Raw genomic sequence first — 21,089 nt, 5'->3', positions numbered from 1 at the left:
CCCTTTTCCCTTTCTCACTGTGACTTCTTCATTTTCCATCCAATTCGGGGAACTTATCCAGGCCAAATTGCAGACAGAGAGGAAGAAAGGATTGCACTTTTAGAGACTACTAAAGGCAAACCCCAGGGATATTAACGGAGCCGATGACGTTTGTAGCTTTTGTCCATTTGTGTTCCTTATCCCAACGGCAGTAAAAAATAGTGCTTAGGAGAGGGTTTCATGTTTTCATGAGTGTGGAAATGAATAGGCTTCATTAAAAATAGACCATTAAGAGTTGTAATATAGTGCTGTGATCTCCCAAGTTCCCACTACTCAGCTAGAAAGCTACTGTGCAGAAAACTCATTGGGCTGCTGAGGTCCAGAATCATGTGTCTCCAGTTCACTGCTCCCTTTATCACCCCCAGAAGCATTCAGTGGTCAAATGTGCACTTCTGTGTTAGGCTGCAGGCACAGGACCAATAGGAAGCAATGGTAATGCTGCCTTGCTTGGCCTGCTGCCCTCACTAAACCTCTGGGCAACACGATCTGTCTTTTCAAATTCTCTCTTGAAAATCTGCTGACTGATGCTACTCTGACAGCATGACATAATAGAACAACAGTGCACTGCACTGTCTTGGGCTGCAATCCTAAGAATGCTTTCCTGGGAGCAAGCCTACTGAATAAAGTGGGATTTACTTCTGAGTAGTTCTTCTGAGAAGTGTTCTCTTAGCCCCTTTTGTGCCACAGTCCAGAGTGGGCCCTAGATAGGTACCCCTGTTGCCCAACCCCAGTGTTGTTAGCAGCTTTTGCTTGGGAAGACATTTGGTTCATCTCTAATTTAATCTCCCACCAGAATAATACTATTACTGCTTGGATGCCCCCCCCCAATCCTTCCCTATTAATTCTAGCTCCTTTCCTCACTGCAGGGCAAAATTAGCACGCTCTCATTTGGTATCAAAGAAAAGCACAAAGGCTCCTGCCTTCTGCTTGGGTTTTTGTTTCCAATGCCGTTTAAATAAAATACAGCATTCCCAAGTTCCCCTCAAGGCCATTTGCTTTCATATCATGAAGCTGGCATATTAAAAACATACCACTTGCAGACAGTTGAGAATGCTAACGAGGCTTTGTGCCTGGTTAGATGGTGATCTGCTTACTAAGAAAAATGGGAGTTGCAGCTGGTGGATGGGGTGATATTCATGCAGTTCTTTTCGTTTCTCTTCCTCACCCCCTTTTTTGTGCAAGGGTGTGCAAAGAAACTGACATGCAGGCACGTCCCAGATATGGCTATGTTTTTCACCTCCGATGTGGTATTTTGCTGGCTCACTTAGGCAGAGTGTGGTGCTAATAATGTCAAGGCTATGGGAGCTGTTTGAATCTCTTGAGAGCAATGCTTCCTCTAAGCTTTGGAGTCTTGTGAGCAAAAATCCTACTCTGTGGGCTACTGGCATTAAAGTTGTGAGCAAGCGATTTGGCTGCTGCATAAATTAGTTTGCTCTGGAGCTGTCCTTCCTGAGCGAAGACAGAAATTTGTGAGCTGGAGGCTAAAAAACTGTGAGCTTGTTCACACTAACTCAGCTTAGGGGGGACACTGCTTGTGAGCCTGTATAGTAATTAGCTTGTTGGACAAGGATCTAGGCATCCTGGGTTCAAATTCCCACCCTACTGTGAAGCCTGTTTAGTGACCTTGGCCAATCACACACTTTCAACTTTACCTACCTCACAGGTTTGTCGTGAGGTTAAAATGGGGAAGAGAAAACAATGTGCACTGCCCTGAGCTTTGAGGGAAAGTGGAATAAAAATTCATTAGACAGACAGAAACAAAGTGGCCAGTGGGGCACATTGCTGATGTACATAGGAGAAGATTCCAGGTTCAGTCCCAGTTTAGAGTTCTCAGGTAGCAGGGCATCAATCTGAGATTCTGGAGAGACAGCACTCCATTCCATGGTATGTCCCAGACACCTTACCTGACCATTCAGCTTTTGCTTTTAAAAAGCTCTCTATATTATTTTTTCCTTGTGGACATCTAAGGAAAACCATCAGTGCAGAATTCTATGCTTTTTCCTTTTTGCCACCAAGTTGAGGCCCGCTTGCGACAATGCCATACAGTTTTTCAACACAAGAGATGTCCAGGGGTGGTTTGCCATTCCCTGCGTCTGCATCACGAGCATGGTATTTCTTGGTGGTCTGGTCTGAGCTTCTGACCAAATCAGAAATCATGTTCAGGAATCGTTCACGTTCACTGGTCACTTGCCCTACACTATCACACAAGGTTGTTGAGAGGGTAAGACAGCGGGAGAACCATGAGTTCCTGGGAGAAACAGCAGGGTAACCTTTAGTAGATATTGCTCTTTGCATGTCTTCCTGTTAGCTGTTTTGGTAGACAAGACTGATGGACAGCTCCTAGCCATGGGAATGAAGGGCACCTCCATTTACAGAAGCAGCAGATTGCCAGTGCCAGAAGGCAGCACTTTGGGAAGGCCCGGGTCTCTGTGCTGGACTAGAAGAACCAGTCGTCTGATCCAGCAGGGCACGTCTTATGCTTCTATGCTCATTTAGGCTCAGACCTAAGGTTGCCAGCTCCTGTGCAGCAAATTCCTAGAGATTTCGGAGTGGAGCCTGGGGAAGGGCACGGCTTGGGGAGGGACCTCCGGGGGTACAATGCCATACAGTCCGCCCTCCAAAGCAGCCATTTTCTCCAGGGGAACGGATTCTGTATTCTGGAGATCCATTGTAATTCTGAGAGAACCCCAGGCTGTACCTGGAGGTTGGCAACCCTTCATGGACCCCTGCTGAAGGAACCCCTGCCTCCCCTGGGAATGCTCCAAGGGCCTGCAAAGCCTGCCTTTACTTCCTAGAAGCAGTGCCTGATGCCTGCCACTACTTGCCAGATGGTCCCCCATTCAATGTCAACTAGGGTTCCCAACTCCAAACTGAGAAATGACTGGAGATTTGGGGGCAGAGCCTGGGAAGGGAAGGATTCTGGGAGAGGGGGGACTTCATTGGGTGTGTTTTGTTTGCTGTCAAGTCACAGCTGACTTATGGCAACCCTGTGGGGTTTTCAAGGCAAGAGACGTTCAGGCAAGACTGCCTGCCTCCATGTCACAACCCTGGTATTCCTTGGTGGTCTCCCTTCCTGTTGGGTGATAGTGAGATATTGAAAAAATGGTATTTAGCAGAGATAAAATAGTCTAGCAGAGCCTGAGTAAAATAATTCAGACTGAGAGTCCATGTGTGATCAAAATATAAAGTTTTTACTAAATTCTAGCATGGGAAGGGTAACTGGGATGAAAATAACAACAGAGCATAATCGGCTACATCTTTACTCTACAAAGACAAAACTAGAAGAGAGCAATTATGGTTACTCTTACTTCTTCAGAACAGCAAACGAAGACGGGAAGAGAAGCCATAAAATGGTAATACACCTTGACACTTTAGTCCCAATCAAATCCCTAGATCAGGGAGAAGATTCCCGGGCTTCCTACATCTTAAGAACATTAGTTACATGAGAAACATGTGACTTCCTGTGAGTAACATAAACAAACATTTAACCCCAGATATACTGAGTGTTTTCAACTTGTAATACCCAACACTTCCAAATACTAGCCAGGGCTGACCCTGCTTAGCTTCCGAAAACATAGTTTTCCCCTCAAATGGCTGTGGCCCCGCCCCCAGCGTGTGACATCACATCCGGGTGATGTGCACGTGGGGGTGGGGTTTCCCCCGGGGGCCGATTCTGTCGCGTCAGAAATCGGGCTGCCAAAGCAAGGGATTCCCCACCCCCCAGCCCCATTTGGCAACCCTAGGCCTGTGTCTATCCAGGTCAGGGCTCATTAGGGTAAAAGGCCATCGAATTTGCCCTTCAAAGCACCCATTTCTCTCCAGGGGAACTGATCTCTGTAGTCTGGAGATCAGTTGTAATTCCAGGGGGTCTCCAGGCACCACCTGTAGGATGGCCTCCCTGAGGTCGGCCTGCCCCAGATCTGGATCCCAGCCTGGCCAGAACAGGCCTCTTCCTCAATGGGCTCTGAAGGTGCCTTGGGTGCATCTAATAACATGCCAAGTTTTTGTGTTCTCCTCCAATTAGAATGGGCCATAATTGGCTGTCTTTCATACATGTTTCCCTCTCCAACCTGAGCCGTACCATCCTTTCTCATTCCCTCTCGGGAGGCTTCCGTCTCTGGAGCAGCCCAACCGCTGTGACAGCTGCTCATAGATTTAATGGGTGCCAAATCCTGACAGGCGGTGTCTCCTGAGGATGGGCTCTTTCTGCCAGCCTAGATTTGATAACCGCAAGCCGAGGGGGTGGCTCGCGTCACTGACAGAGTCCTTAGGTGTTTTAAAGGAAAGGCAGAGGCATGGATGGGGGGCGGGGGGGAGACATGAATATCTGGATCATGTGCGATGGTAATTTTTTTTTTAAAAAAAATACACCCCCACTTCCCCCCACCCCAATTTCAGTCCCACCTTGCAGCATCTGTGCCTGGAAGCAGGCAGCCTTTTCATATCTCCCTCACTGGCTCAAAACAAAGGCCGAAAATAGCCCACAAAGAACGCAGGAGGCGGTGGTAACAGAAAGCAAAACCCCAGGACCCTCGCCCTGACAGCTGCTGGCAAGTAGGCCCTTGTCGCTGTTTCTGAGGCAGCCTTCCGCACACACTCTTATTAATTAACCAGGGCTTCTCTCAGGACTCAACCTGGAAGACCCACCTGTGTTTGCCTATCAGATTTGGCAAGAAGGCTGCTGTCGGGATCCTGCACATGATGTCTGGCAAGGTTTCTTCCCTCAGGTCGCTGGTTGGATGGATGCTTTGGAATCTCCTCCAGGGAGAGTTTTAGAGCGGAGGCACAGAGCAGGATGACCTTTGGACATGTGCCCATCGGTCTGGGAGCCACTTTGGTCTGGTCCAGTGACCCTGTGCTGCAGGGGCAGGCAGTTGAATAACACATCCACAGAGGCACGGCTGACGGAGGGGAGATGTCTGTCAGTTCTGATAGCTAAATAGAGCCTGGGTGGTGGGGGCGCTATTTGCTTGTGAACTTCCCGGAGACCCGGGTGGTGGCAGGAGGCGAGATGAGATGGTTCTTCTTCTTATGCTGTGTGGACAGCAACAGAATCGATCACACATTTTTTAATCCCATTATCCACATCAATCCCCATGTGAGGTCTGTGATGAGTAGGGTGCCCTCCTCACATGCGGAACCGTACAGGCCTTCCAGGGTAATCCCTTTAGAGAATGATACCCTTAGATAGACAAGACAGACAGAAAGAGAATCTCAGACAAGAACATCTTTATTCCCCTAATAAGATACAAAGCTAAAAAAAAAAGAAAAAGAAAGGCAAGAGTGACCAAAAACATAAAACCATGTTGCAATTTAGTAATGCAATCCTAGCAATGCTGCCCTTGGTGGCTACCTAATCCGGGGCACATGGGGTGTCTAAGGGAAATAAAGGCAGGGCTATTTTTGGGCAGGAACGCACAGGAACGGAGTTCTGGCTGGCTCCTGAGTTGGCCACACCCAACAGCAGAAACTCATTGGAATTGGCTACATTAGGGGTGTGTGGCCTAACATGCAAAGGAGTTCCTGCTACCCCCCCCCCTGGGTTTTGACAACAAACAAGGTAAACAGAATAAGAAGCAAAAGGTGGGTGTGGCTGGATGACCACACTTCTGGTAACATGGGGGTATGGCCTAATATGCTAATGAGCTGTACTATCAGGGGTGTGGCCTAATATGCTAATGAGTTTCTGCTGTTGGGTATGGCTTATTATGCTAATGAGTTCCTGCTGGGCTTTTTCTACAAAAAAGCCCTGAATAAAGGGAGAAAGGAGAATCTTGTGTTCCCTGACCTGAGGAGGAGAGTGTGCTGCAAGGAGGTTTGGGCAGGAGATGGAAAAGCTGGTCTGCGGCAAGGAATTTCCAGAGCAGAAGAAAAATCCAAAGCTGAAACCAACTATGGGGTTGAGGATCCAGTGACGAACAAGGGTGCAGGGGCAGAAGTAGGTGATCCAGTGATTTCGAAATGGATGGATGAACATCCAGAGGCAAAACCAACTTCAAAGGTGGGGAAGAGGCTCAGGTGCAGAACAAGCTACGACTTGGGGGGGGGGCTTGAGATACCCTTTTTATAGGATTTGAAGTGGCTAAAATTCAACAGGGAATTCTGGCCATGGCCCAATTCCGTGAAGAGCTTAGGATCTCTAGCAGGATGGGAATCAGTGGTGCAGGCTCTTGTTTCCTTCTGGAGAGTCTGAATTGGAGTGCCGTCTGATGAACATTTAGGACAGAAGTCCAAATATGGCCATAGTAGGTGGGATAAGGGAGGGCAGAAGAATGGCTCAGGTGAGAGGGGGTTCAGTTCCTTGAATGGTGGACTGGCTCAGACTGACCGGACAAAGGCTGAGCAGTAGCTGGATGACATTCCTTGGATCTGGGACTGAGTTATTGTCCTGCACACGACGACTCTTACCAATGAGTAAGAGGCCATAGATGATAGGCCAGTAATCAGAGAGCTGTCTGGAGCATTCCAGCAGGCAGGCTATTCTCATGTGAGAATGTCCAAGGAAACTCTTGCTAGTTCCTGCCTTGATATCAAACTGGATACTTTATCCAGGCCTCAGTCAGACAAGAGGGTCTTTTTGTGGGAGAGCAAATACAGGAGTCTTGGGAGGGGGACTCTTGTGCAATTCTTTTTCCAAGGAATTCAGGATTCTAAGACATGAAGCTACCTTATACTGAACCAGACTATTGGTCTATCAAGGTCAGTCTTGACTATTCTGACCGGCATTGGCTCTCCAGGGTCTCAGATGGAGGTCTTTCACATTGTCTACTATCTGATCCTTTTAACTGGAGATGCCCGGGACTGAACCAGGAACCTTCTGCAGGCCGAGCTGAGGCTCCACCACTAAGTCATGTCCCTCTTCATCCCTCATCCACTTCCCTCCCACTAGGTCAGGCAGAGAGAATGTTGTCTAGGCCAAGGTCGTTCCGTTAGTTTATTGGCAGACCTAGAGAATTCACCCCCAGGTCTTCCTTGTCCTCTTCAAACACTTAAACCACTCCATCACACTGACTCTCTGCCAGGCGTCTCCTCTTACACACCTCAGTTGCTGAATTCTGTTCCTTGGCCAAAACAGGCACGTGGAAGTGAGCAGCTGAGATGTACAAGGAGAGACAACTTCCAAAGCCTCTTTCCTCACATGATGTTAAAGCAGCTGGGGAGCATAATGGGGAGGGCGTTGAAAGGGAAGGCTCCACCAGAGGTTTGCTTCAGCCCTCATTTCAGAGCCAGAAAAGCCTGGGGTAGAGGGAGAAGACGGAGGATGCCAGAGGAAGCGGAACAATTGCATACTGATGCCTTTCATAACATAAACCAATGTGGAAGAGGAGGCGGGGAGGGGGAGATCAAAAGGAAGCGAAGGGAGAGGGTTGGAAGATGGATTCCTGATGAGACAGAATTAGAGAGTTACTAAATCTTCAGCTGAGGAAGCAAGAGGGGGGGACATAAACAACGGCTCTTGGAGGAAAGGCGAAAACCTGAGAAGGGGGGGGAGGAGGAGAAGGAGCTAGGACAGCACATTGGAGTCCTTGAAGCACAGAAATGGGAGCTGCCCCAGTTTGCTGTGTTCCTGCACAGAGAAGCAGCTGGGAGAGGAGTTGAAGGCGGGGGGGGGGGGGGCACCTATTTATCCAGGGCAGCGTGCAAGGCAGCCGGCATCCCTCTCCTTCGAGACAGGAGGCACAGCTGCTTTGCCTGCAAGCCAGGCCCCGTTGAGTGCTGCGGAGCATCATGGCGTGCAGAAGAGGCCTGGTGGAGTGCACAGCGGCTGTGGATCGGCACATTTGCAATGGTAACGCGGCGACGAAGCACGGGCAGGCGCGTGTGGGAGCAGAGTGCAAGGAGGTGGGAGTGAGGGGGCCGCTGCCTGTGGCTGCAGGACTTCTGGGCTCTGCCTCAGACTTCTTGTGCTAACCCAGGCAAGAAACTTGCATGCCCTCTGCCAGGAGGTTTGTCTGTTGGTGCATCTCCATCAGCACTGGATTTCTTAAAAGTGAAATGCCAAGGGACAAACCTGCCTGGAAGCTATGCCTCTGAGACCAGAAATCTCCTTGCATGTCCATAGGCACTGGTTACGGCTACTCAGTGGTAAGAATAAGCCCCCCTTCCCTGTGCTTGGAGAAACTCTCCTCTCCAGCCGGTCTGCATAGCTAGGAAAAAACAAGCCTCAGCCAATTTGTGACTTGAAGAACCCCTGTTTTGGGACTGAGATTTGTTTTGGGGTGAAAGTAGACGGGGGGCTCTTGCCGAAAGAGCCTACAGAAGCATCCTTCCATTTTAGCAGTGGAAGTGGGAATCCTCCGCTGCCTTGTGCATCTTGGAACATCTGTCTCCAAGCATCCTCTCCAGGGGGCACCCTGACCTATGAATTTCCAGAAACCTAGAATGCACGCTAACTGAACATGGAATTCATTGCCACAGAATGCTGCAAAGACCACTGGCATGACTTTACAAGGGATTAAGCAAATCCATGGAGGAGATGTCTTTGCAGCGGCTGCTTTAATAGCTAGGAACAGATAACAACTTTTATTTACAGGGGCTGTAATCAAATGAGAGGGGGTGATTACTTCTGCTGTACTCTGCTCAAAAGAAGAAGAAGAGATTGGACTTATACCCCGCCCTTCACTACCCGAAGGAGTCTCAGAGCAGCTAATCTCCTTCCCTTCCCCTCCCCACAACAGACACCCTGTGAGGTAGATGGGGCTGAGAGACCCCTTTCAAGAACTCCTCCAGAGAGAACAGCTCTGAATGATCTTGTAACTGACCCAAGGTCACACCGGCAGCAGCTGCTTGTAAGAGTGGGGAATCAAAACCAGTTCTCCCAGATTAGAGTCCGTGGTCTCAACCACTACACCAAACTGTCTCTCAAGCCTAACCTTTAGGAGCATCTGGCTGGAGATGGAGCACTCTGTTACAAGGAGTTTCGGTTTTAGAGCCAACCGAAGATACTTTTGGTGCCTGCAATGCCCATTCACTGGGAACTGCCTCCCCATAATTACTACTGGGTGCAATCAGTTGGGAAGTTCTACTGCACCCCCCCCCCACTGAAATAAATCAGAGTTGTGCGAATGCATATGGGATCCCATTCATTACAACTTCCCAAGTGAAAACCAACCCAATGCCCACATTATGGAGAACACAGAGCGGATCTGGGGTTCCTACCATAGTGTGGGTTCTCAGTTTATTTATTTATAATTCAATTTGTATCCTGCCCTCCCCTAAGGCTCAGGGCGGCTAACTATTGGGCCAAAAGCCATAATTAAAACAATTAAAAACAAGATAAAAACATAACAATATAGGTTGTTGTGCAGATGTTGCCTGATTGGGGTCAGGGCTGTGGCACATGTGGAGAAGGAGCTTCAGCCTTCCCTCCCGTGCAGTTTTCTGAACCGACAACAGTCCTGTGGGTTTGCTACTTGGAAAAACCCAGATGTATCCCAGGGCACACGTAGGTTTCCTAAGCGAGCCAAAAAGCACCTCTCCAAGGCAGTTTCCATTGGGGAAAAGGCATGGGGAAGGAGGGAGCCTGAAGTTCCCTTTTCCACACATGCCATAGTTAGGTTTGACAACTGACCTGGAAGGAAAATGTCTTGTTTCTTTAATTCGGGTTTAATGAGATCTTATTTACCAGGTGATGTTATTTACCTGCATGCCATGAAAGAGTTTCACCTGCCCACTTCCATATGTTGTGCTTCTACACAAGGGCAGGGTATTCTCCCCCCCCCCGTCCGTGCTGCTGGTAGCCTTGGCTCTGATTCAAATGGGGAATCGGACACATGGAAATTGAGGAGAACCTGCAACTCATGTCTGACACAGTGAGAACTGGAAATCTAACCTGTGTTCTCTGTAAGGTGTGAATGGGCACGACACAGCACAAGGTAGCTCACCCTCTACCTATGAAGCTGCCTTACACTCAGTCCATTCATCAGCCCATCCCAGGGCTATCGAGTCTGATTTGCAGCTCGGAGATCTTTCCCAGCTCTGCCTTTTGAAGTCCTTTTAAAGGGAAACACCAGGAACTGGACCTGGGGAATCTGCTATACGCACAGCCTGGCAGCTTTGGCCCCCTCCCTCCTCTCTGTTTGGTCTTAAGGCAAGGCTTGCGTTCACTGTGTCACTTGCATCCATCTGCAGTGCAGATGGCTGAGATTATGGAGCTGTCACTAGAAGCACAATCTGTGGGGACTTCAGCACAGCATTGCTGTGAGTGGCTCCTCACTACATTGCTCTTGTTTAAGGGGGAAGATTTTTCTCTCGTCTTTCATTTGAGCCAAACCATTATTTGTAAGAAAGGGAAGCTTAAGAATGCTCTGGGTTCAGTCCTACTTATACAGTGCTGGGGAGGGGGAGTAATATCTGTCAAGTTCTCTGGGGTTCCTGCATTCTAGAATGGGCTGGGGGTTGGAATCCCACAGCCAGTGTTCCCTCTCAGCTGAGTTAGTGTGAGCTAGCTCACAGGTTTTTAGCCTCTGGCTCACACATTTTTGTCTTGGCTCAGGAAGGATGGCTCCAGAGCAAACTAATGTATGCAGTAGCCAAATCGCTCACTCACAACTTTAATGCCGGTAGCTCACACAAAGTAGAATTTTTGCTCACAAGACTCCGCAGTTTAGAGGGAGCATTGCCCACAGCTGTTATGGAATGCTGCTTTAACACTACCCTGGGAACTAGACAGAACATCCACGCAAAAAAAAAAAAGAACATTGCTGAAAATAAGTTCTGGGCAACTGTCCAGCTAAGAGAACAAGGTATACTAAGTGGAAAGGTGAAATCTTTCACTGGATTCAATCACAATGGGGGAGGGACATCTACGTTAGCTCTCTGACAGCAGCAAGCTTAGTTGGTGAAGGGTTCTATGTCATTCCAAATTTCACACCAACAGAAATGAACCTAATTTAATAACTAAACCGTATATAACACCATCAAGGTGTGTGGCGGCCCTTTACAGAAAGTTAAGTCCCTGCCCAAGGAGTGCAAATGGAGGGGAAGGAAGAGGAAGCAGGGATAAAATGGAAGGATGTGCATTCGTTTAAGTTGTTTGTGTTTTGACTTAGTTTCAGTAGGGAAGGGAGGCTGTGCCAAAGGAGGGTTTTAAGGAGGATTTGAAGGAGATGAGAGAGGTGGGATCACAGGGTTATTCTAGGAGGCAATTCCATGCATTAATGGAACACAAGGGAGAAAGGCAGAATCAATTAAGGGGTGTGTGTGTGTGGGGGGAACCTCTCCCATCACATGTCTCAAAAGAAGAGGCACCTGGAAATCCTACCAGGCCCGCTACAGAGAAACAAAATTGATTTATGTCAGAAATGTATTTGTTGGCATCCTAGTTTCCACATAAACACGAATCACAACAATAAACCAAATGTGATACTAATAATAAATAATCACAGCAGACAGAAATTATATTAAGAGCCAGCATCCATAGGGTGCTGATGATCCCTCAAGGCTCTTCTTATGTTCTTGTGCTACCCCTGTCCTCCCACTCCACCCAGGGAGGTCTGAAGCCTCCAACAGAAGAGTCACGTAAGCGGAAGGAAGGCTCCTTGGAGGACATTTGGATCCATGACAGTAAAAAGATGACTACCAAAATAATCAGACATCAGTAGGTGGGGAACAGGAACATCTTCACAGTGTTAGGCTTGCCTTATCCAATCTAAGAAGAGCCTTGCTAGATCAGACGAGTGGTCCATCTAGTCCAGCATCCTGTCTTACACAGTGGGCCAACCAGTTCCTCTGGAGGACCAACAACATGAGGCCTTCCCCTCATGTTGCCTCCTGGATCTGGGATTCAGAGGTTTAGTGCCTCTGAATGCAGAGGTTCCCCTCAGTCACTATGGCTAGTAGCCACTGATAGAAGTATCCTCCACAAATCTATCTAATCCCCTTTTATTCCTGCAGCCATTACTACATCCTCTGGCAGCAAATTCCACATTTAATCACTTGCTGCATAAAGAAGTATTTCCTTTTGTCTGTCCTGAATCCAGGGCTATTTTTGGGCAGGAACGCACAGGAACGGAGTTCCGGCTGGCTTCAGAGTTGGCCATGCCCACTACAGCCAGAACCTCTGCATGCGTAGCTACAGAGAGAAGGGGTTGCCAGGGCAAGCCAAGCTGTCTTCCCTTCAAGGATGGGCTTGCCCGGGCTCCCCGAAGCTGCTGTCAGGTGTGGCCTAATATGCTAATGAGTTTCTGCTGTTGGGTGTGGCCTGTTATGCTAATGAGTTCCTTCTGGGCTTTTTCTACAAAAAAAGCCCTGCCTGAATCTACTGCCCATCAGCTTCATTGGATGCCCTTGAGTTCTAGTATTTGGAGAGAAAAGGTTCTCTTTGTCAACCCCCTGCATTCCATGCAAGTCCTCTATCATGTCCCCCCTTAGTCGTCTCTTTTCTACACTGAAAAGTCCCAGACTCTTCAGCCTTTCCTCGTAGGGAAGGTGCTCCAACTCCCTAATTGTCTTGGTTGCTCTCCTCTGTATTTTTCCAGCTCTGTAATGTCTTTTTTGAGATATGGTGACCAGAACTGTACACAGTATTCCAAATGAAGCCACACCATAGTTCTATACAGGGGCATTAGAATGCTGGCCATTTTATGCTGACCCCTTTCCTAATAATCCCTAACACAGAGTTTGCCTTTTTCACTGCTGCAACACACTGGGTTGTAAAATATATATAGAAGGTAGAAAGTGCACATTAGTGAAGAATGCTGAAGGCTTAAATGAGGATAGATAGAAATATATGCTTTGACTGGATATCAGCATGAAGAACAGGTGCCAGAGCTGAAAATGCTGTGGTTTGTTGAAAAATCGGTTGGTCTGTAGGTGGATGAGGATGCTAAAGTGTCACTTGGGTACCATAAAGGTTACAACTATAGCAGGAAGACAAAAAAGACAGAGCTTTACTGTACCTTGTACCCTCCAGCTATGCCTTTTTATTAATGCCGAGGTGTTTGCAGAAAACAGTAATCACTTGGTGCCTTTAAAGAACAATGGGGAGAATGTGTGTGGTGCTTTTCCAGGAAGTGACTGGCCTGTTCAGGCAGGCCTATCCTGGCTGCAAGTAGACAGCGCCCTGCAGTACAGTAGTTAGAGTGAACATAAGAACATAAGAGACGCCAATGTTGGATCAGGCCAAAGGCCCATCCAGCCCAACACTCTGTGTCACACAGTGGCCAGAAATACCAGGTGCCATCAGGAGGTGCACCAGTGGCGCCAGGACATTAGAAGCCCTCCCACTGCTGACCCCCCCAAGCACCAAGAAGACAGAGCATCACTTGCCCCAGAGTCCCTATCTATACTTGTGGCTAATAGCCACTGATGGACCTCTGCTCCATATGCTTATCTAATTCCCTTTTGAAGCCGTCCATGCTTGTAGCCGCCACCACCTCCTGTGGCAGTGAATTCCATGTGTGAATCACTCTTTGGGTGAAGAAGTACTTCCTTTTATCCATTGTAACCCGGCCGCTCAGCAATTTCATGGAGTGCCCACGAGTTCATGTATTGTGAGAAAGGGAGAAAAGTACCTCTTTCTCTACCTGCTCTTTCCCATGCATAATCTTATAAACCTCAATCATGTCACCCCTCAGTCGTCGTTTCTCCAAGCTAAAGAGCTCTAAGCGCTTTAACCTTTCCTCATAGGGAAAGTGGGGTTGCAAAGTTTCAAATCCCACCCTCAGCCAAGAAACTCACTGAAGTCCTTGGGGCAGTCAGTCTCTCTCTCTCTCTCTCTGTGTCTCATCCTAAACTATCTCACAAGATTGTTGTCCTCACCACAGAGTAGAGGAGTGGAGAACAGTAGATGCCACCCTGAGCTCCTGGGAGGAAGGATGGAATAAAAACATTATAGGCAGAAAGTATTACCAGGATTTCAGGGTTTGACCTGCAGTTTCCTCATCAGGGTCTCCAATCGTTTTATACAGGGGGACATTCAGCCTAGGGTTGCCAACCTCCAGGTAGTGGCTGAAGATCTCCCTGTGCTACAGCTTATCTCCAGGTGGCAGTGATCAGTTCACCTGGAGAAAATGGCTGCTTTTGAAAGTGGACTCTGTGGCACTGAAGTCCCTCCTCTCCCCAAACCCCGCCCTCCTCAGGCTCCACCCCCAGAATCTCCAGGTATTTCCCAACCTGGAGCTGGCAACCCTAATTCAGCCCAAGAAATCAAGCAGGTTCCATGAACCTACTCCCACACTCTGGAACAGAAGCCCCAACAAGTCTTCGCAGACGGAAGCCAGCAGAGTGACCAGGGGCAGGGCTATTTTTGGGCAGGAACGCACAGGAACGCATTTCCAGCTGGCTCCTGAGTTGGCCACGCCCAGCAGGAACTTGTTAGTATAATAGGCCACACCCAAGAGCAGGAACTCATTAGGATTGGCTACATTAGGGGTGTGTGGCCTAACATGCAAAGCCCTGGGTTTTGACAACAAACAAGGTAAACAGAATAAGAAGCAAAAGGTGGGTGTGGCTGGATGACCACACTTCTGGTAACACGGGGGTGTGGCCTAATATGCTAATTAGATGTGCTGTCAGGGATGTGGCCTAATATGCTAATGAGTTTCTGCTCTTGGGTGTGGCCTATTATGCTAATGGGTTCCTGCTGGGCTTTTTCTACAAAAAAAGCCCTGACCAGGGGCAAGGAAGAGAGTCGGGCCAGTTACAGATACAATGAAGCCTGACATACAAACACGAGGGAGTGAAATACCGAGGTGGCTGAATGGATTGCACCATGTCAGGCTACCCGGGGATGATCATGGTTTGGAATGTCCCCTAATCTTAGGGCTGCCGTCCTCCAGGTGGGGCCTGGTGATCTCCCACTATTACAGTTGATCTCCAGAAGACAGAGATCAGTTCCCCTGGAGAAAACGGCTGCTTTGGAGGGTGGACTCTGTGGCATTATACCCTGCAGAGGTCCCTCCCCTCACAAAACCCTGCCCTCCCCAGGCTCCACCCCCAAAAAACTCCAGGTATTTCCCCACCCAGACCTGGCAACCCTAACCCTCATCTTAAAAATTCCATGCAAATAAAAAACCAGCACACAAAGAGGGGGGGGGCCTGCCTGCCTGCCTGCCTGCCTGCCTGCCTACTTGCATAGATTTTTTTTTTTGTAGAACATAGTCTGAGTCCAGTGGCACCTTTAAGACCAACAAAGTTTAATTCTAGGTATAAGCTTTCACGTGCATATGCATTTCTTCAGATACATTGAAACAGATTTCCTCAAGCTTGAGGAGAGCCAGTTTGGTGTAGTGGTTAATTGTGCGGACTCTAATCTGGGAGAACCGGGTTTGATTCCCCACTCCTCCACTTGCACCTGCTGATGTGACCTTGGGTCAGTCACAAGCTCTGGCACAGCTGTCCTTGAAAAAGAGCAGTTTCTGTCAGAGCTCTCTCAGCCCCACCCACCTCACAGGGTGTCTGTTGTGGGGAGGGGAAGGGAAAGGAGTTTGTAAGCCGCTCTGAGACTCCGAGTGAAGGGCGGGGTATAAATCCAATCTCTTCTTCTCCTTCTTCAATGTATCTGAAGAAGTGTGCATGCACATACCCAGAATTATTGAGGAAATCTCTTTCAATGTATCTGCAGAAGTGCATATGGTTAGTCTTAAAGGTGCCCCTGGAACTCAAACTTTGTTCTGTTGCTTCAGACCGACAACAGCTACCCAGCTGAATCACTAGATTTTTTTGTGTACGTATTTGAAGCAGGAATCTGCCACTTGCAGTTGGCAGTGGTGCAGTCCAGTCCAGTCTACCACCTCGTTCTTCTTCACGAGTAAGTGAGGCCTTAGTTTCTAACAGGGGAATTTGCACTGTGTGAGGAGGCAGGCAGTCTTCTCTGTTGCAGGGTGTTTTGGGTCAACAGGAACCCTCTCTCTGCTTAACTCCTCAAGGCACATTGGCTGCCTTGGCAGCTAATGCTTGAATTCCTAATTGAGGGTTAAAAGCAGCCAAATGGCAGAAACCATTGCTCACCTATCAGTCCAGAAGATGATGGGCAAAGGCTACCTGCTAATATTCAGAAAAGGCTTTTTATAAGCCCAGGTCTCCTCCCCCTGTACCCCCAGCATTGCAGACCACAGTCGTTTTCCAGCCAGCCAAACAACTCCAGGGCTTGCAGTTTAGAATTAAAAGCAAAATGAGCACTAAGAAAATTAAACTCAGCCTGTCTGTCTCCTTGGGCTAAATGGCGTACTCATGGTGGAACACATCTCTGAGCAAGTCATAAAGCACTTGGAACACTGGAACATTACTCAGTTGGGTCTGCAAAACTGATGGGCCTAAACCAGCCCGCCAGCTACATGTAGTGGCCCATCTGGGGCTTGGTCCTCTGGCTTTGCAGTCTGCCTGGGACTGCAAAAAACAGACCTGCTGGCAAGCTGGGGAGGGGGGGAGGGGCTGCCTGAGTCCAGATTAAATGGATCACAAATAAATTCCAGTGGAAGGACCCTGGGAGCTGAAGGGTACTGCCTACCCAACCAGGGGTGGGGCCTGATGCAGGGGAAAAGAGGGCACGTGGTTGGTCAAGGGAAGAACTTAGTTTGTGCCTGATTAGATGGAGTCTGATGGATATTAAAGCCAGCTTGGTATAGTGGATAAATTATAGTATATTGTGTTGAACTAAGACTGGGCACAGCTGGGTTCGAATCCTCCTTTCCAGCCATAATGCTCACTGGATAACTTTCAGCCAGTCATAAACTCTAACCTAACTGACCTACCAAACAGGGTTGTTGTGAGGACTAAATGGGAGAAGGGAGATCTCCAGGGAGGAAAGGTGCGTAAAAATGTTAATAGTGAGATGGGTGGGGGTTTCAAAACAGCAAAAGCTTTAATCAGTGCTAAGCTAAAAATTGTTCTGGCCCCTCACCTGAGTCTAGCCTTCCCTGGCATTGTATTTAACATGTTCTGATTAAGGAGGCTTGGCTAGAATCCTCCTCCCTGAACATGGCAACTTTCTCTGTTCAGAGAATTTCTATGTGGAGGAGTATTTGATTTTGTGAGCGTCTACCTGCTGTTGAAGGAGACACAGCCCAGGGAAAGGCTGCTAACTTTGGTAAAATAATGATCTTTAGAATTATGATGGAGCAATGTGGGTTCTTTCCTTTTCTTTTTCGGTCACAAACTTGCATTTATCAGCACGTTTCCCAACTCTTTAGTAGTAGTGTTTGTTTGTTTTTACTTTGTTCACCTGAGCAATGATGTCTTTGCATTTTAAATATCCAGGACAGAACTTGCTCACCAGCAGCAGATACAAAAATAGCTTTTGGTCTTGAGATCCCTTCTGTTGGGGCCGTTTGCTAGCCAACCAGGTCCTGCCCCCACCTCATTCCCAAAGTGGAGCCACTGCTCATGTCACCCAGTGATGCTGTTTGCAGCCCCTCCACAGGAACGATGAGCAGCAATTGTGTGTATCCCTGTTTAGAAGAGTAACTTTAATTTTAACTGCAGAGAAGGGGGGATAGTAATTCTCAGTGGGATTCTGAAGCAGATTGTCTCAAATAATAAAAAACCCTCAAATTGATTAGCAAAACCTAGAATGCATGGCGGCAGAGGATGTTCACCGGGGTTGGTAGGTAAATCTGGGCTAGGAAACTTGTGGAGAGTTGGGAGTGGAGCACGGGGAGGGGTGGGGTTTGGAGAGGTGAAGGACCTGAGGGGGCGTTAATGCCCTAGACTCCACCCTCCCAAACTGTCATTGTTTCCTGGAGATTTGATCTCTAGTCTGGAGATCAGTTGTAATTCTGGGAGATCTCCAGGGCCTATCTGGAGGTTGGCAACCCTAGGATCCTGTGGGACTAACCCACACAAGGAATAAAAACAACCTGCATCCAGATAATGCTTTTATACACTGAATGCAAATGTGCAGTTAGTACCCCTGACTGACAAACCAGTAAACAACACCAGGAGCGAGGGAAAGCACCCCACTGTACAAACCAATACAATGAAGCCCATACTTCTCCCCTCCTCTCTAAGTGAAGTCGTCACGGCAGACCTTTTTTCTCAAGTGGGAACAAACTTCTCTCCTTATAAGAATTTTTTTTGAAAAGCAGGCCCACGCAAGCCCAATCTTGATTTCGGAAGCTAAGCAGGACCAATCTCTGAATCTCCTCCGTGTCCCAGTAGGAGTCGCCAGAGGTCACCGTGACTTCCAAGCAGGGGCACACACACACACACAAAACAAACACAAAAGCAGGAGTACCATTAGTTTAGGCCAGAGGATAACCACCCTCCCAACCCTGGCACCAGCCTGGTAGATCATCTGTCAGGGCCAAGTTTTCACTTGGCCTTTTGATTCTCTGATTGGCAAAGGATTTCACCACAATCCATCCACTGGGCCTGTCAATCGTTTCTTTCCCCCTCCATCCTTCTTCACGCCCATGGAGAGCCTTCTTTTCCTCTGTCCTTTGGGGGGAAAAGTTCTTCTGCATCTTTGTACAGAGGCTGGCCTGCAAAGTTCCACCATATTACGTCTGAGACCAATGAAGTCACTAACAGGGTTGGTAGTAAGGAAGGAAGCAGGCAGGAACAGACTGAGGAGGGGGAAGCCTAGTGGGACAGTGCCTCATTTGTCCTAATGAGTCCATCCGACATCACCCCCCCCCCCGCTGCCTGGAATATATATTTCCGCTCCTAATTTGTGAGCTGTCCCCTCCAGTATTTCCAGTTATATATTTTGCTGAGTTAAAGTGGTTTGGGAACAAACAAAAAAAGGGATAAACATTGTGCGTTTTTTCCGATCTAACATTCAATGTTATTGTCCTAAAATTCATCAATAAAATTTAGGATCTGGGCTATTTTTGGTAAAATACCTTCTAAAGCTTGAAAAAGAGGTAAAGGAGTCACCATACCATTAACCCCCCTGATCTTTAGGCAACTGAACAAATTTAGAGTCCAGTGGCACCTTTAAGACCACTTTCGTGTGCATGCACACTTTATCATATTGGGTATTCCCAGTAGTCATGTATGGCTGCGAGAGTTGAATTATAAGGAAGGCCGAGCGCCGAAGAATAGATTCTTTTGAACTATGGTACTGGAGAAGACTCTTGAGAGTCCCTTGACTGCAAGAAGATCAAATCAGTCAATCCTAAAAGAAATTAACCCTGACTGTTCCCTGGAAGGCCAGATAATGAAACTGAAGCTCAAATACTTTGGCCACCAAATGAGAAGGGAGCACTCACTGGAGAAGGCCCTGATGCTGGGAAAGATTGAAGGTCAAAGAAGACGGGGACAGCAAAGGATGAGATGGTTAGACAGTGTCATAGATGCAACGAACATGAAGTTGAGCAAACTTCAGAGGATGGCGGAAGACAGGAGGGCCTGGCGGGATCTGGTCCATGGGGTCGCGAACAGTCGGACTCGATTGTGCGACTGAACAACAACAACATTTGAACAACTGTGCATGCACACAAAAGCTCATACCTTGAATACACCTTTACTGGACTTAAAGGTGCCACTGGACTCTAAATTTGTTCTACTGCTTCAGACCAACATGGCTGACCACCTGGATCTATCTTTTGGCAACTGAGTCATGGTCAGTGTGTGGTGACTCCCTTATCTCCCTTTCAAGCTGTAGAAGGATTGTTTTCTTTTATGTCCTTTTCAGGAATTTGGAGTGTTTTGTAAACAGGGGGTGGATTAAGTCTGAGAATGGGATTTAGGCTATCCTTGGATTTACTGGAGCCTGACCTCCTTCTTTCTTTGTATTTTCCTTTAAAGGACGAACTCTGTATCTGCTCAGGGGCTCAGTTCCTTGGGCTCAGCTCCAGAGAACTGCTTTGGCAGTTTTTGATTTTGACTTTCCTTTTGAAAAGCTATTCTGTTTTTTTTTTTTACTCCCCCCCCCCCTTACAAGTGAGAAGCGAAAGCTCTCTCCCTGGCCTTATCTCAGGCATTCAGCTGGTTAGCTGAAAGATTTACTGGTTATACTTTTATAAATAGGGAGAACGAAGTGGGTTTTATATAGTTGGTTATTATTAGTTGGTATCTGCTCAGGATGCCAGCCTGCTGGTGAACTCTTATGAGCTGGCATCAGAATGAATTTATTTTTAAATAAAACTGCCTACTTGGCTAGAGGAAAAGCCTTGAAGTGAGTTTTTTCTCTCCCAGCCAGATCACAGTAAAAGGGATTTTCATTAGGTGTAAGGAAAAATCCCCTTACACATGGAAACCTTAATTGGGGGGGAGGGAACCGACCTGTATTTCAAAAGTAAACACTTTTTTAAAAAAAATCTGGAATTTCTTTTCCAGAATTTTGCCAGAGTTCCAGCAAAGGACATAGTTTGTGTCCTATGCTGTTCCACAGTTCCAGCATAGGACAGCAGAGTTCCAGCATAGGACACAGCCGCCCTGAGCCCGCGTGTGGGGAGGGCGGGGTATAAATGAAATAAATAAATAAATTTGTTTCCGCTTCAGTGCAGACAAGTGATGTTTTGAGAGCAGTTCAACACTTTTTTTTTTTGCATGTGTATGCATTTCTGTAGGCTAGAACATGTTTTAATTCAAGTACTTATCTTACCCTTTAAGAACCTTGCAAAGTACCCTAGGCTAAGATCACGTGCCGAAAGGACCACTCCAAGCTATTCTGCTGTCCAAGAGGCTGCAGAAATCACAAAGCATCCCTGCAGGTAAAAAAGCTAGCACATCGCAGAAAGGGCACAAGACAGCGTTCTTACTCCCTGATATGCTAGTTTTCTATGTGCAGGGAACAAGGTTTGGTTTTGGGTTTTTTGGGAAAGATTTTGGTTATGATTCCTCCACCCTGGGCAGTCTGATTTAGCTGAATGTGTAGCCCAGTTATTATTGGGGAACTGTGGTCAAAAAGTTACAAATTCCAGTGGGGTAGCTATGCTGCAGCAAGACAAACAGTAGTCTTGTGCTGCCTTAAAGACAAATGATTGCATTATGAGCACCAGTTGCATGAAGCAAACTCTCAGGATTTGCCTAGGAAGAGGCCTTATGCCAAGTCAGGCCACTGTTAGGCCAGGAAAGTCCACTTTGTGTGGTAGCCATTCTGCAGGATCTCAAGCTGTCTCCCAAAGCTCCCAAATGCCAGAAATCGAACATAATAAGTCACT

General features: G+C 47.7%; 1 protein-coding gene across 3 annotated transcripts in view; it reads left to right on the top strand.

Moving 5' to 3' along the window:
• Positions 1 to 21,089, top strand: part of EFR3B (EFR3 homolog B) — a 162,797-nt gene that overhangs the window by 15,622 nt on the left and 126,086 nt on the right. For 2 of the 3 annotated variants that reach the window (XM_015411552.1, XM_015411549.1), the window contains exon 1: positions 7,703 to 7,828. The exons of the other annotated variant lie outside the window; for it this stretch is intronic. In XM_015411552.1, the coding sequence (XP_015267038.1) occupies positions 7,768 to 7,828 (61 nt within the window). In that variant the 5' untranslated portion in view covers positions 7,703 to 7,767. Of the gene's footprint in view, positions 1 to 7,702; positions 7,829 to 21,089 lie in introns of those variants that run through there. 3 annotated transcript variants of the gene reach the window in all.

Source organism: Gekko japonicus, unplaced genomic scaffold, assembly GCF_001447785.1.
Source record: "Gekko japonicus isolate JY-2015 unplaced genomic scaffold, Gekko_japonicus_V1.1 scaffold6, whole genome shotgun sequence".
Taxonomy (NCBI): domain Eukaryota; kingdom Metazoa; phylum Chordata; class Lepidosauria; order Squamata; family Gekkonidae; genus Gekko; species Gekko japonicus.
This window is presented reverse-complemented; position numbering and strand designations above follow the sequence as displayed.